Source organism: Gobio gobio, assembly GCF_949357685.1.
Source record: "Gobio gobio genome assembly, chromosome: 3".
Classification (NCBI taxonomy): Eukaryota; Metazoa; Chordata; class Actinopteri; order Cypriniformes; family Gobionidae; genus Gobio; species Gobio gobio.
In genome coordinates this window covers 44,240,695-44,255,045 of record NC_137099.1, presented here as the reverse complement: position 1 = coordinate 44,255,045, position 14,351 = coordinate 44,240,695, and the positions used below count along the sequence as shown (strand labels likewise).

The 14,351-nt window shown below is 37.7% G+C and overlaps 2 protein-coding genes across 8 annotated transcripts in view; both read left to right on the top strand.

Moving 5' to 3' along the window:
- Positions 1-498: 498 nt before the first annotated feature.
- Positions 499-7,162, top strand: stx3a (syntaxin 3a). The gene is made up of 11 exons (XM_079813119.1): positions 499-939; positions 1,582-1,656; positions 1,735-1,834; positions 1,949-2,023; positions 2,133-2,203; positions 2,292-2,400; positions 2,505-2,578; positions 5,340-5,474; positions 5,606-5,716; positions 6,054-6,139; positions 6,212-7,162. Exons 1-10 carry the CDS (start codon positions 910-912, stop codon positions 6,129-6,131), a joined length of 858 nt encoding a protein of 285 aa, XP_079669245.1. The 5' UTR covers positions 499-909; the 3' UTR covers positions 6,132-6,139; positions 6,212-7,162.
- A 142-nt stretch (positions 7,163-7,304) lies between these two features.
- Positions 7,305-14,351, top strand: part of kdm2aa (lysine (K)-specific demethylase 2Aa) — a 34,573-nt gene continuing 27,526 nt past the window's right edge. For 2 of the 7 annotated variants that reach the window (XM_079813101.1, XM_079813097.1), the window contains exons 1-6: positions 7,336-7,615; positions 12,062-12,200; positions 12,288-12,366; positions 13,236-13,282; positions 13,368-13,546; positions 13,631-13,737. In XM_079813101.1, the coding sequence (XP_079669227.1) occupies positions 7,565-7,615; positions 12,062-12,200; positions 12,288-12,366; positions 13,236-13,282; positions 13,368-13,546; positions 13,631-13,737 (602 nt within the window). In that variant the 5' untranslated portion in view covers positions 7,336-7,564. Of the gene's footprint in view, positions 7,616-7,982; positions 8,827-10,122; positions 10,280-12,061; positions 12,201-12,287; positions 12,367-13,235; positions 13,283-13,367; positions 13,547-13,630; positions 13,738-14,351 lie in introns of those variants that run through there. The other 5 variants (XM_079813100.1, XM_079813098.1, XM_079813102.1 and 2 more) reach the window with 4 other exon arrangements.

Below are 14,351 nucleotides of genomic sequence, written 5' to 3'. Positions count from 1 at the left end.
GAACCTTTAATATCCAAAGAACATTTCCATTGCACAAAAGGTTCTAGACTATAAAATGGTTAGAAATAATGGTTCTTTAAAGGACCTTTCACAAAAAGGTTCTTCCTGGCACCTTAATTGTTAAGGGTGTAAAAGCTGTTCAATTCTTGCCTGAATTACAAAATTAATTACAAATCTGGATTGTGTGATATCGTTTCACTTACTGCTTAAAAAGCAAATCGATTTTCATTTTTTTTCAGTAGGCCTACTTCAAAAGTCCCTCAACTTGCTCCAACCAGACTTTTTTTGGGGTGGAATTAAATTGTTTTAAATATGACCATTTATTTTCCATTTTAAAAATAATAATAATAATATTGACTATATTTTAAAACTTGAATTAAACAGTTTTACTTTGTTTTAAAAAGTAAATAATTTATTTCCATTTTTATGTTTGAATTGATTACTCCTTAATTTGATTTTTAAGTGTCACCTCTAGTCCTGCAGTATGTGGGAAGTCCTGTAGCCAGCACGTCGTCTGCGTGCGATCTGTCAAGCGCTGTTTGCATCGATCTGTGAGTTAATGGAGAAACAGAAGCACCTCAGTAGAGGAAGATTAGCTACCCGGCATACAACTGTTGCTCTAATCCGCTCTGAGAGGATAGGCTTAGGACAACTACAAGACAGAAGCGATACTGCCATATTGTTTGTTTTTTTGCAATAAAAAAAAGAATATTTTTGAGTTAACATAGAATATTTTTTGTCTAAAACGATAATCCAAAACGATTCTATTTGAATTCTTAACTGGGAGCATTCATACTGTAGTTAACATGTTTTCTAGTTATCCAGTCTGAAAACAGCGTCTCTGGGATCTTTTAGTGACTATTACAGCTATTTGAAATCTTATAAGTCTCATATTGCATTGAACCGAAGATGAAGGATCGACTGGAACAACTAAAAGCGGTAAGATATTTTTTTCTAATGAGTTATGATTCAAACGGCGGTCTGGGGACTGAATTGCTACTGTTTGACCTACCTGGGAGGTCCTGAGCTCAATATCGACTAAGTGGGTCATTGTAGAGAGTTATGGTTAATTACGCGTAGATTATCTAACTGACAATAATTACACTAATTATTATAAATAGGTTAACGGGTAAATGACACATTAACTGCCATCACGGTTAATTCAAGCACGTAGAAACACGTCTGACATTGATAGTTGAGATGGGTGAGCATCCACGTAAATATCAATAACAATGTCTGTTTTCCTTAGTAAATTCTGTGAAAAATTAAATGCTGTTGAAATGTTGAAGATAAGTTACAATGGATTCTATTATGTTAACTAACAAAAACAAGTATAGGTTACTGAGAAAAAAATCTTAAACAAGACTAGTAATTTGCTAATCTTAGTCGGTCACCCAGCTTGGACATCTGTTGGCTGGTCAGACTGGGAGACCAGCTGGACGTCCAGTTAAACACCAGCTTGACCAGCCTGGGAGACCAACTTAAACCAGTTACGCCTGGTTTAATATGTTTTTACAGAGAGAAAGCACTGTTTCTGCCAAGTTAATAAACTTTCTGCTTTGTTCCTGTATGGCAAAATAGAAGTCGGATCAAGCTCCTGATGATGTGGAAATTCCAGTGGAAAACAAAGAATTTATGGATGAGTTCTTCGCTCAGGTATATGTGAATTAACTATATTGGAAGAAAATAAAAACAGACATTTGAAGGTCACAATTTCTGTATGTGTTTCTACAGATTGAGGAAATCCGCACCAGTATAGACAAGGTTGATGAAAATATTGGCGAGATAAAGCGACTGTATTCTGTCATCCTCTCTGCAGCTACATCCGACCAGAGTTAGTCTGATCATTTTTACCTTTATTTTTATTTTCAAGTTATTTATAATTTTTCTCTGTTGTCTCCTCGCCGTATTCATGCTTTAAATATCTCTCATCTCATTTCTCAACTAGAGACGCAGGATGATTTGGAGGCAGTTACTAATGAGATAAAGAAACTGGCCAACAATGCTCGCAACAAACTCAAAAGTCAGTTTTCAGCTCTTACATTGCTTGTTCATGAAAATATAGCAATAACTAGACAATATGCTACAGCACTCTTGTCTATATATTCTGACTTTATATATTTTGTTGACAGGCATTGAGCAGAACTTGGCATCTAACACCGAGGAGAGGGCTTCAGCAGATATACGGATAAAGAAATCTCAGGTAACCACTAGCACTATACCAGCCCACAAGGATTTCAAAGAGTAGTTGTTGTTTTTTATTCATACAGTGTTTATCTCCTACATTTTAGCATGCCATTCTTGCTAAGAAGTTTGTAGAGGTGATGACCAAATACAATGAAGCCCAAATGGAGTTCAAAGACAAGAGCAAAGGGCGCATCCAAAGACAGCTGGAGATCAGTGAGTGACAAGCAGCAAATTTTATTGGATGCTAAATTTTCAAAAGATCAGTGTTCGCAATGTTATATGCATGTTTAAGGCTAATGTTGGATTCTGCCTTACAGCTGGCAAAGTCACTACTGATGAGGAACTGGAGGAAATGCTGGAAGGAGGGAACGCTGCAGTATTCACAGCAGGAGTGAGTACTATTCTGTATACTTGTTGAAACAACATAACTTGTCTCTATGTTTTTGAGCTAAAAGATACTTACACTACCGTTTAAAAGTTTGGGGTCAGTATTATAAAAAAAGAAACAAAAGAAATTCAGACTTTTATTCAGCAAGGATGCATTCAATTGATCAAAAGTGACAGTAAAGATTAGCCTGGTCCTACCAGTCTCTCGTACATTTCATTTGTACAGAGATTCTGGCCACTCTCCATTGACAAGTGTTTACTTCTTTGAAGGCGGGAACTCTGTTGAAGTTTAAATTCAAATTCAATTCAATTCAAATTTATTTGTATAGCGCTTTTCACAATACACATTGTTTCAAAGCAGCTTTACAGAAAGTGCATTTCATAAATGTACATTGAAAAATGATAGAAAGAGAATGTTAAAGAAAAATGTTAGAAAAAGTTAATCAATCATGTATTAATTTAGGCCATAACAACGCTGGCGTTGAGTCGTCTCTTCACAGGCGTCGAGTCGTCTCATCACAGGTGTTGGGGCATCTGAAGTCTCCATGAGAGGCTGGATACAAACTGGAGCTGACAAACTATTTACCTCGGGACTGGTGTCCCGAGATCACAACAGAAAAGCAGATGGGAAATAATTAGCATAGCTGCTGTTCAGAATATTAATGCTTTTGATCCGATTTAACTGTAGTATAAAAGGTAATTATAATGTGAATGCTTGGCTAAAGAGATGCGTCTTTAATCTAGTTTTAAACTAGGACAGCGAGTCTGAACCTCGAACAATATCAGGAAGACTATTCCAGAGTTTAGGAGCTAAATGTGAGAATGCCCTCCCTCCTTTAGTGGACTTAGATATCCTAGGAATGACAAGAAGCCTCGAGTTTAGTGATCTTAAAGAGCGCGATGGATTGTAGGGCGATAGAAGATCTGTTAAATACACTGGAGCTAAACCATTTAGGGCTTTATAACGCAGTAGCAATACTTTGTAATTGATACGGAACTTAATAGGTAACCAGTGTAGAGATGATAAAATTGGTGTTATATGATCATATTTTCTTGACCTAGTAAGAACTCTAGCAGCTGCGTTTTGGACTAACTGTAGCTTGTTTATTGATGATGCAGGACAACCAGCTAATAAAGCATTACAGTAATCTAGTCTCGAGGTCATGAATGCATGAACTAACTTTTCTGCATCAGAAATAGATAGCATGTTACGTAGCTTAGCAATGTTTCTAAGGTGGAAAAATGCCGTTCTTGTAACATATGAAATATGATTTTCGAAAGACAAGTTGCGGTCTAATATAACACCCAGGTCTTTTACTGTAGTGGATAAAGTGACAGGATAAGGGATAGTTCACCCAAAAATGAAAATTAGCCCATGATTTACTCACCCTCAAGTCATCCTAGGTGTATATGACATTCTTCTTTCAGACTAATAAAATGTTATGTTACAAAAAGTCCAGGCTAATCCAAGTTTTATTATAGCAGTAATAGTTGCTCTGGCAGTCGGCCGAAACTTTACTTTATAAAGTTTTAAATATGGTTATTTTTCTTACAGAAACGCATCTATTCGCTTCAGAAGGCCTTTATTAACAACCGGAGCCACGTGGAGCACGTTATTTGATGGACAGATGCATTTTTTTATGGACTTCAAAAACAGAGCAACTATTACTGCTATTATAAAGCTTGGAAGAACCAGGACTTTTTTAATATAACTCCGATTTTATTAGTCTGAAAGAAGAATGTCCTATACACCTAGGATGACTTGAGGGTGAGTAAATAATGGGCTAATTTTCATTTTTGGGTGAACTATCCCTTTAAAACTATTGGATCTGCCCAGAGTCACTCTGAATCTGCCATAACCAATCGCTAACGTTTGGTCGTGAAGCATGTCATCTCAAATTAGCGCACGACATCAACGTCATCGTTCTCAGCCACTCCCTCTGTTCGCTGATTGGACCGGTTAAAATTTGATCGAAGAAAACCAGAGAATATACCGCAATCCCAGACGGAGTACTGAAGGAAAATGAAAATTGAACGGAAGTTCGTAGGAGGGCGGAGCCAGGCTAAGTAAAGACTTCCGTTACAAGAAATATCTATTTCAAATAAATGCTGTTCTTTTGAATGTTCCATTCATAAAAGAATCATGAAAAACTATATCATGGTTTCCACAAAAATATTAAGCAGCACAACTTTTTGTGACATTGATAATCATAAGAAATATTTCTTGAGTAGCAAATCAGCACATTAGAATGATTTCTGAAGGATTGTGAAGACTGGAGTAATGATGCGGAATTGACAGTTTTGCCATTACAGGAAATGTTTAAAAATATGAAGACTTCAGATGCAAAAGGCTCTTAAGTCCGTCTGACGTTTTTCTTTAAAATAAGCAGTTTTGTCAGGCTTCTATGTATAGGTTTCTACCTCAGTACTGGTACTTCTGAATGGGCTGAGGCTGGGATTTAGTGTCTTTGAAGTGAAAGTATTTTATGAACGTATACTATATGCAGAGAGCATTCACTCAGTATTATCTCATTTTTGACCAAAGTGGCTTTTAGAGGCTTTTGCATCTGAACTCTTCATAATTACAATAGAAAACAGTGATTAGAATAGTAATATTTCACAATATTAAATTTTTTTACTGTATTCTGTTCAAATAAATGCAGCCTTGATGAGCAAAAGAGACTTTAAAAAACTCTTACCGACCCCAAACTTATAAACAGTAGTGTGTGTTTATTATTTAAACAACTATTTTTCCTTTTTTATAGATTATGGACTCTGGGATATCAAAACAGGCACTAAGTGAGATTGAGGCACGACACAAAGATATTATGCGACTGGAGAGCAGCATAAAAGAGTTGCATGACATGTTTGTGGACATTGCAATGCTAGTGGAGAATCAGGTATATGTGTTTGTCTTTTCTGGAGAATAAAGCTAAGATATTGGCCCAATTTGGAGGCCTTATTATTACAGCTGCTGGTTGAACACCGGTCTGTTATATATCTTTAGCATTTTATTCTCATCTGTCAACAGGGAAGTATGATTGACAGGATTGAGAGCAACATGGACCAGTCAGTGGGTTTTGTGGAAAGAGCTGTGGCTGACACTAAAAAGGCTGCCAAGTTCCAACAGGAAGCACGCAGGGTGAGCTTGGAAATTTTGAGGAGTAAAACAACCGTCACATACAATACAATACAATAATACATACTTTCACTTTATAGTTTATTTTCATGAATAAAATGCAGACTACTTATTGTATGATCCTCAGATAGTGTTTTATGTTTCTTGCAGCATTTTCTTTGTTCAGAAGGTTTTATTGTTCATCATCCTTTGAGTTTCTTCTGTTTTCCTTCTCTCTATGTTTCTGGTTCTCCCCCATCTCTATATGTCTGTTCTCTGTCTACACCTGCCCAATCATCCTTTCTGCTTTCCTGTATATTATTATGATGCTGTCACTGTTCGCTCCCTTCCACCTTTGTAGAAGAAGATGATGATCATGCTGTGTTGCACAATTCTTGCGGTCATCGGTGGTTCTCTGGTGTATAGCTGGCTGACATAAACTTCAGGGTAAGCATTCATAAATCTAAATTCATAATACTCTAGGTTGACTATTTGTGAGTAATATCTTGTCTTTTCCAGGTGATGAGGTTGTCTAGTCTACCAAGTCCAGAGTCTCTATCAAGAATCAAGAGAAGCATCTTAGTGCCGGTGAACCATAAACTGGCACAACATGTTTTCCCGTGCTTGTTTATCTCATTTTGTCTTTTACATTCTTCCTGTCTTATCAGTTGGCCTTGCATTGTTAGAGGCATCATAGTATAATGTGATGTGCAAGCTATCTGTCAATTTTAGGGCTGTGGTATGAAAAATAGCTTTAATGGGGTATAGCACCTAAAAATGAAAGTTTTGTCATTTACTCACCCTTAAGTTGTTCCAAACCTGTAGAAGTTTCTTTCTTCTGTTTATCACAAAAGAAGATATTTTGAAGAATGTTGGTAACCAGACAGTTGTCTGTAGCCATTGACTTCCATGGTATTTTTTCCTGCTATGAAAGTCAATGGGTGCCGTCAATTGTTTGCTTACGAACATTCTTCAAAATAACTTATTTTATGTTCAGCAGAAGAAAGAAACTCATACATATTTGGAACTTGAGAGGGAGTAAATGATGACAAATCCCTTTAATTTATTTAATAGTTTTATGGGAATTTATGATAAAGCTTATATATGATGATAAAAGATAAACAAGAGGCTATGTTTTGTTTTGGATGCCTAATTTTTGTAACTGACTGGTGAAACATTTTACACTACCAATGTCAAATATGTTGTGCCCAATTAGTCTTTACTGGAAAGAAAATGTTTTATCTTTTAATTTAGTATTAGTCAAAATAATTTCAATGAGTAAAGGTGGTTCTGTTGTTACTGGCGATACTTATTTAATGCAGATGAATAGCACTTAGTGTATTTCTTCATTTTTCTCTTATGTACGTGATAATAGTAGTACTGTATATTTTGGAGAGTTTAATTTTACAGTAGTCTGACTTGAGTTATTGTTTAGACTGAGTAGTCGTGATTAAAAGAACGAGGTGTATAAAATCTGTGTTATTCGTTCTTTCATCGATGCTTAAAAACAACAAATCATTATAAATGTTTATTTATGCGAGAAACTTTTCTGCAGTTGGTTATGACGTTGTGGTTATCGACAGAAATTTAGTCCAATGAGACGCTGCGCGTTAGATGATGGCTGACCAATCAGCAACTACTTCCTGATCGATTGGGTTTAACGAAAAGTTTTACCATGCGGAGTTACCTGGGGTCGATTACGGCTAATAATTCAATGTGTACAATTATTCAAGTATTTCAAGACAGTTTAATGGATTCAAAGAAATGTCAAGGACTTCACGATGACCTTATGTGAAGTTACACTCGGCTAATTCGAAAGAAAATGTAGATTTATTTCACCAGACGCCACAAGCCAGAGCTTTATATGCAGTCATGGACTGGACATCCGCCGGCGATGGGACGCCAAGCCACGCAAGATCTAAGGTAGGCTACTTAAAAGCTATATTTGACTAATCACATTGCGCATAAGAAATAAAAATAAAAACAATTTGGTTGCAGACATTTTGGTAAAGCTGAATGAGTGTTGATATTTTACATTTTGATTGGTTGGTAAACGCGAGGCTTTCAACACATGGAAACCAATCTTTGTCTAGATGATTTGATGGGCGTGTGACTCCAGCCAATGTGAGCATGGCTCGTCTGGTTACTTGTACTATTATTTGTCTCGTAGTACCGCCTCCTCGTGAAGTGACAGCGGCATTAACCAATGGGAGTAAAATCGATGGCGTCGCATGTGTCTGTGATTGGATGCTAAATCTGTAATGGGCGGGGCTTACTTCGTGGTGTTTTTGTGACGATGTGAAAATGGCGGCGAATGATCTACTACATTAACTTTGTCGTGAATTCACACAGTGGAGCTTTCTGAATAATGCTTACTTTCACTTAGAATAGAAAAGTTACTAGACTAGTCTAGTCGGAGTGCACATTTTAATAGTAAACAATACACGTGGACTATTTTACCCGCTGGATTTTCCCCACTGTGAGCCCGACTTTAAGTCTTATGGAAATGTGGTTTTATTTGAAACTTGAACAGGGATTAGCGTATGTTACTCGATAAATATACGCTCCTCATTTCTCGTCTCACTCTTCATGGGTGACTGAAATATTAGACGTTGTACATATAAGCCGTATGTATAAGCAAGACCCCATATCGTTTTGTGTTTAATATTTTTTTTTTGTACTACCGCGTAGTGTTTGTAGGCTGGTTAGCGGTTGGTTAGCTGGTGCTGATGCTCGTTCACTCCCCTCAGCATCGCATAGCTTGATAACCTAGCTTTTTATTCCGACCTGCTGTTTTACTCTCGTTGCTGTGAGAATGTAACGTTAATACAATAATTTTGTAGCTTTAATGTCTGCTTTTATGTGAATAAAGCTGCTGACGAGTTTTCAACTAACTGTTATTTGAAAACAGCGATTCTTTTATCCAGGCAGTATTCATGTAACGTATCGTTATTTCGATCAAACGGACACTGTAATAAAGTGTCCATCGAGCACATTTGTGGCGGTTATTTTTAACGGGATAAACTGACATAATCACGTTCGCTGGCTCGCGACTCGCCCGTGCACTGGCGGGCGGCTCGTGAGTCTTTATTCTGACAATGGACGATCACAAACCGCGTTACAGCAAGCGGCTGGTAAGTACAGCACACTAGACACTTTGATAATAAAATGTTTTGCCCAGGATGGTAACGTTAGTCTACTATGGAGTTTCTGAATTGATGGCATTTCGCTGATAAATTCCATAGCAGTTGAAATGTTTGCAGCAATGTTCGCTAGTGCTGTCATTTGAGTGGGATAAAGAATCTGCAAGGTGCGACTTTTATTTTCATTTTATGTACTCCGTATCGGTTTAATGCGTCCATATGTTTAAAATGTTGTATATAGCAGATGTCATTTAAAGATTTCTTGAAAGCTTTGACAAGTTTGGCACTCTCGTGAAAGGATAAATACAGTAGATGTTGGCTTTTGACAGAAGGACCACGTGACCAGCAAATGCCAGCAACCACTGACCCTTACAGTTTCATGATCTAAAAACATTTCCATTGTCACACAACAGAATCTGTAAAACAAAGTGTCCTTGCAATAAATGAGTGATACGGTGAGGAAAAACACCTAGAGATTTACTAGTTTGCACAGCTATTTTGTTAAAGATCTTGCCAATATCTGTCTTTCCATTGCCTCATCAAGAAGTTAAATATATTTATTTTTAACACTGTTCTTATGTCTTAGTGGAGTTTACTTGCGATAAAACCTGCCAGTTACGAATCCCAACGGCTCCACAGCTTGCAGTGCATCATCAAAACTGTGTAAAACATCTACACCACGAAATTCAATAAATAATTTATTAATATTCTGTTCTTATATATTGTTTTTTATTTATAATACAGGTCTTGCTTTCAGTTAAAGTGGTCGAATTCTCTTGATCCAAACTGACATATCCCTTTCGTTCCATGTGATTATTAATATTCATTTATTTTTGGATTAACCCCAACAATACCTCAGTTGTAAAGATGTTAAATGTTAGTTGCTGACACACAATGACTTGTGCACGCAGAAACGTTTCCACACGTTGGTTCTATTGTTTAAGGCTGGGTTTTAGAGAATTTGTAGCACATAAATTAAAAGATCTCTCAGCCAAGATGTATCAAGCATTAGTATTCATCATCTATACGATTAAAATGGTCTGAAATCTATATTGTTGGTTTGGTTGTAACATTTGCCCTGATAGTTCTCTGAAGAGCAGTTACTGAGACAGTGATGGAGAGTGAGCAGGATTTGAGAGATGGTTGTGAGCAGACTGTTTTTGTAGAGGCTGGGGAAGTGGAGGACGAACGATTAGATTGGTTTAGCGGACCACGTGATCAGACATGCGGAAACGGGGGGAGGAGTGGGAGGGGGCACTGCAGAGGCGAAAGGATGACAGAGGAGAACAGACAGCAGGTTTTCTCATTTTGAAAGACGGGAAGAAATGCAGGGATGGAGAACGGACAGGAGATCCTTACGCTAGTTGACGGGGGGATGTTGTTGATGAGACGGAGAGGCAGGAAGAGGAAAAGCCAGCAGAGGGATGAAGATGTGACACTGAAGGTGCGAGGTGTGTAGTGTCTCATTGCCCTCCACAAGGGCTTCCTCCTAGCGCACTGCGGTCTAGGGCCTTGCTTGGAGAGAGGGCGATCGAAAGCTGCATGTGGAACGGCACAGAAAAGGTTTTAATCCTGGCATCAGTTGCCACTTCATCTTGATTGATTTCATCTATAGAAGGTGTTCTTGTTTTGATCTCCCTCCAGTGTGGGGACACAGGTTGTACTGTCCTACCTTAAATGCATCTTTGCTGCTGAGAGATCTGACAGTTTGTAGATCTTTGTTGTGAATGGAAGAGATTGAAAGATGCAATGATGCAGCGTCAGAGAGCGACCGATTGGCAGGGTTTGCGCACAAGCCCAGAACCTGGAAAAACTGCAGCATCATTGACTAGGGATGGGCACAAGTGCCTAAGTACTGAGCATTGATTGATCTTTATAACAATTGCATCTTTAAAAATGTCTGTTCTTAATATTGTGATTGTTTACAGTTGCATTTTGGGCAGTACCCTGCAGTCTGATTGGTTAGAATAGGATCATGGTGTACATGGTGACTTTGTTTGTGAGAGCAATTTTCAACAGCAACTAGACAGGACATAATTTATGTATTGGAACAGAACCGGTCCTGAGACGTGTTTTTAACTTGGTACAAGACCAATAATTGGCTGGTGTGTTTGGACTTTTGTGTGCTAACATAAAGGGCTTTTGTTCTTAGAGTTGTACATGGTTCAATCAGGATATTTGAATGATTTGGAGAACATTTCCTAAGATACTGCACAGTCATGCCCAATTCATTTCATTGATTTTTTTTCTACCCCCCTCTTTTTTTTTTCTTGTTTTCTTTGAGAGGGTGTGACGACAGAGCTTTAGGAGCATGTGATTGGCTAGTGGTTCCACATCACCATAGAGACATTGAGGGCAGAGGCAAGGGCGAGCAGAGGAGGGTCTTATTGTTTTGTTCATTGTGTGCCTGTATGTGTGTTACTCACCTGCTCTTGGTGAGCTGTGGTGCATCTCAGAATCATTAACTGCAAACTAATATTATTTCAGATTCTACTTTTTTATGCAATAATAATAAGAACATGTTATTTGAGCACCAAATTATAATGATTTCTGAAGGATCATGTGACACTGATTCACTATTTTACTATGTTTGCTATATATTTTCATAAAATAAATGCCGTTTTGAGCATAAACATCAAAAACAAAAGTGTATGTATGGCAGTGTATGTTGTAGAAATCATTGACATTCACTTGTTCTGCTGTGGCATTTTTGAAAGCATCACTTCTTGTTTTAAATAAAATAAATGCAACTTCCTTTTCTGTGAATGATACATTGCTACCTTTTAGAATTTGTACTTTTTTGAACAGAGCTTGTTAAAGAAACTTCCTGAACTATACTGCTACTCACCTGTACTCTAAGGATGTAAACATGCTATATTAAGCAGAAAAGAGAATGTGGCCATTTGTTGTTTTCTGCTGGAAACAAACCAGCAGTTCTGCTCCAAGACTCTCAACAGTGAATCCTGTGCATCAGCATGATTTAGGAGGTTTTATTAATAGTTTCTGTGTGTGGGCTAGTGCTCGTGATGGGTGTGAGTTATTTAGTGTATGTTATGTGTGAGATTGTGGGCAAGTGCATCTCTCAGCCTAATGTAGGTGTGTGCTCAAATTTGAAGCTGTGGTGGTTTGTACAATAAATTATTAGAAAGAAGTGATTCATGTATGCTGAGAAATGGTGTTGTTCTGACAATGGTTTTTCATTGTGTGATTTTTCTTTGTCTTACAGCGGTCTGGCACGCGGCGGCGTTACCAAGACGATGGCATTTCCGACGACGAGATCGATGGAAAGAGGACTTTCGATCTGGAGGAGAAGCTGCACAGCAGCCGCTTCAGCTCTGACCGAGTCAAACGCATGGAGGGCAAAGGTGATAAAGAGTTGCAGTTCTTATGGAACGCATCAAAGATACACATCTTTATGGAGTGTGTAATTTAACTTTGCATGTTTTTTTCAGACCTCACATATGAGTATGTCCAGAGATATGGGCTTCGGGACCCCATCATCTTTGAGAGACCTGATGGACTTGGCATCAAGTAAGAGATCGTCCTTTTTTTGTCTTTTTTTCTTTAATATGCTTTGCTCTCTTTTTTGAAAAACCTCACTTTTGAGTTTCACAGATTGTTTGTTTTTACTATTGCTGTTTTGTGTCTTCTTCCTTCTCATATTTCAGGATATGTATACATTTTTACTAGGGCTGGGCAAATTAACGCGTTAACACGGGCGATTAATTTTTTCAGCTTAACGCATAAAAAATATTTAACGCAAATAAAGCAGCGTCCGTTTTTATATCCATTTTTGCCCAGCATTACATGATCACGCTCCTATCCATGAATGTGACAGCGCGGGAGATCCGCATCATGTTCGTCAGCGGCCGTTCTTAAAGTGACAGGAGCACTGATGATGCCTGTCATTAATGGTCATCAAAGAACAACGGGAACAGAGAAAAGTGTAGCTTTAATGATGATTAATCTATATTTAATTTATTATTTATGCAGTTAAGAAAGGTGTTTGATAACTATTACATTTCTGTATATGTCTAACAGGGAAGGCCACAGGCAAAAATGAATAAATTAAAAGTTGTTTTTTTAAAGCCTAATAAATGTTGAAATTGGGAGCTTTCAGTTATACTGTAATGTAACGTCGTTAATGTTTCATAGAGACATTAGTATCAGTGATACTGGCCTTCATTCATAAAAAGATGCCATTACAACACTTTAAATTGTTTCTACATTAATTTGGAGAGTAACTGAAATTATTACAATATCAAAATATTAAAAACTTGTGATTAATCGCGATTAATTACAGAAAAAAATTCGATTAATTAGTTAATTTTTTTTAATCGATTCCCAGCACTAATGTTTACATTTTAATCTAATCTACATTTGCTATGTTTCCATTTCAGAATGCCGGATTCAGACTTCAGTGTGAATGATGTGAAGTTGTTTGTAGGTAAGTGTTTTTGTAATGGAAATGCTGAATTTGGTGCTGGTTTGGGATGCTTTAGCCTCTCCTCCCTGCTCGTCTTTGTTAACAGGAAGTCGGCGGATGATCGACGTGATGGATGTGTCAACTCAGAAGGGCACAGAGATGTCAATGGCCCAGTGGAGGCGCTACTATGAGACTCCTCCCTCTCAGAGAGAGAAGCTTTATAATGTTATCAGCCTTGAATTTAGCCACACTAAACTAGAGAGCCTCGTCAAAAGACCTGCCACGGTAGGTACCTTAACGCTTTGATGTGCCACAAATATTAATATTTAAACCAGTCTGATAGCTAACATTTTGACCTTGTTGTCACAGGTGGACATGATTGACTGGGTGGACAACATGTGGCCACGGCACTTAAAAGAAAGGCAAAGAGATTCCACAAACTCTATCATGGAAATGCAATACCCCAAAGTGCAGAAGTGAGCATTTCTTAAATATTTCAATATAGTCTGTATTTATTCATTCTTGATCTCTTTTCACAACTTGTGAAGGCTTTAAAACTAAAAGGGTCTGTTCACCTATGGAGTTACCTTTGTGTCTTTTTATGCAATCAAACTGTTTTGAGAGCAAAAACATATACTGTAATTAAGAAACAAAAAAATGTGCTCTTTTATAGTGCAAGTAAATCTTTTTTCTTTGTGCAGTTTATCACGCATGCACAAATTTGCTCCCTGTTCTCCTGTCATTGTTTGCGAGTCTAAAAACGTTGCTTGCGAGTTGAAAAGTTTTGAATTCAAGTGAAGCTGCATTCCAGTGGGCGGTATCTAAGCACCAGAGTGATAGACCTGTTTTTATTGGTCTCTCATTTAGCTCAATAATTTGGCCTCACTCACTACTCGGACCCGCCACTAGTCGGGATTATGGCAGGCATCTGGCATCGCACAGTGCGTTAGATATAACACGGGATTTTAAAACACGTTGTAATGCTTTAATTAATTATAAATTTTTATCATTTACAGTAACAATTTTATGGACCTTTTATGTAACTCAACATAACGCAGCTAAGCCAAGTCATTTCGGATCAGTCTTTCTC

Bases quoted from the DNA above. Each gene is read 5' to 3' on its own strand.
- stx3a (XM_079813119.1), top strand. From the start codon at position 910: ATGAAGGATCGACTGGAACAACTAAAAGCG. The intron at 1,835-1,948 runs GTTAGTCTGATC...TTTCTCAACTAG, and splicing joins TGCAGCTACATCCGACCAGA to AGACGCAGGATGATTTGGAG. The intron at 5,717-6,053 runs GTGAGCTTGGAA...CCACCTTTGTAG, and splicing joins TCCAACAGGAAGCACGCAGG to AAGAAGATGATGATCATGCT.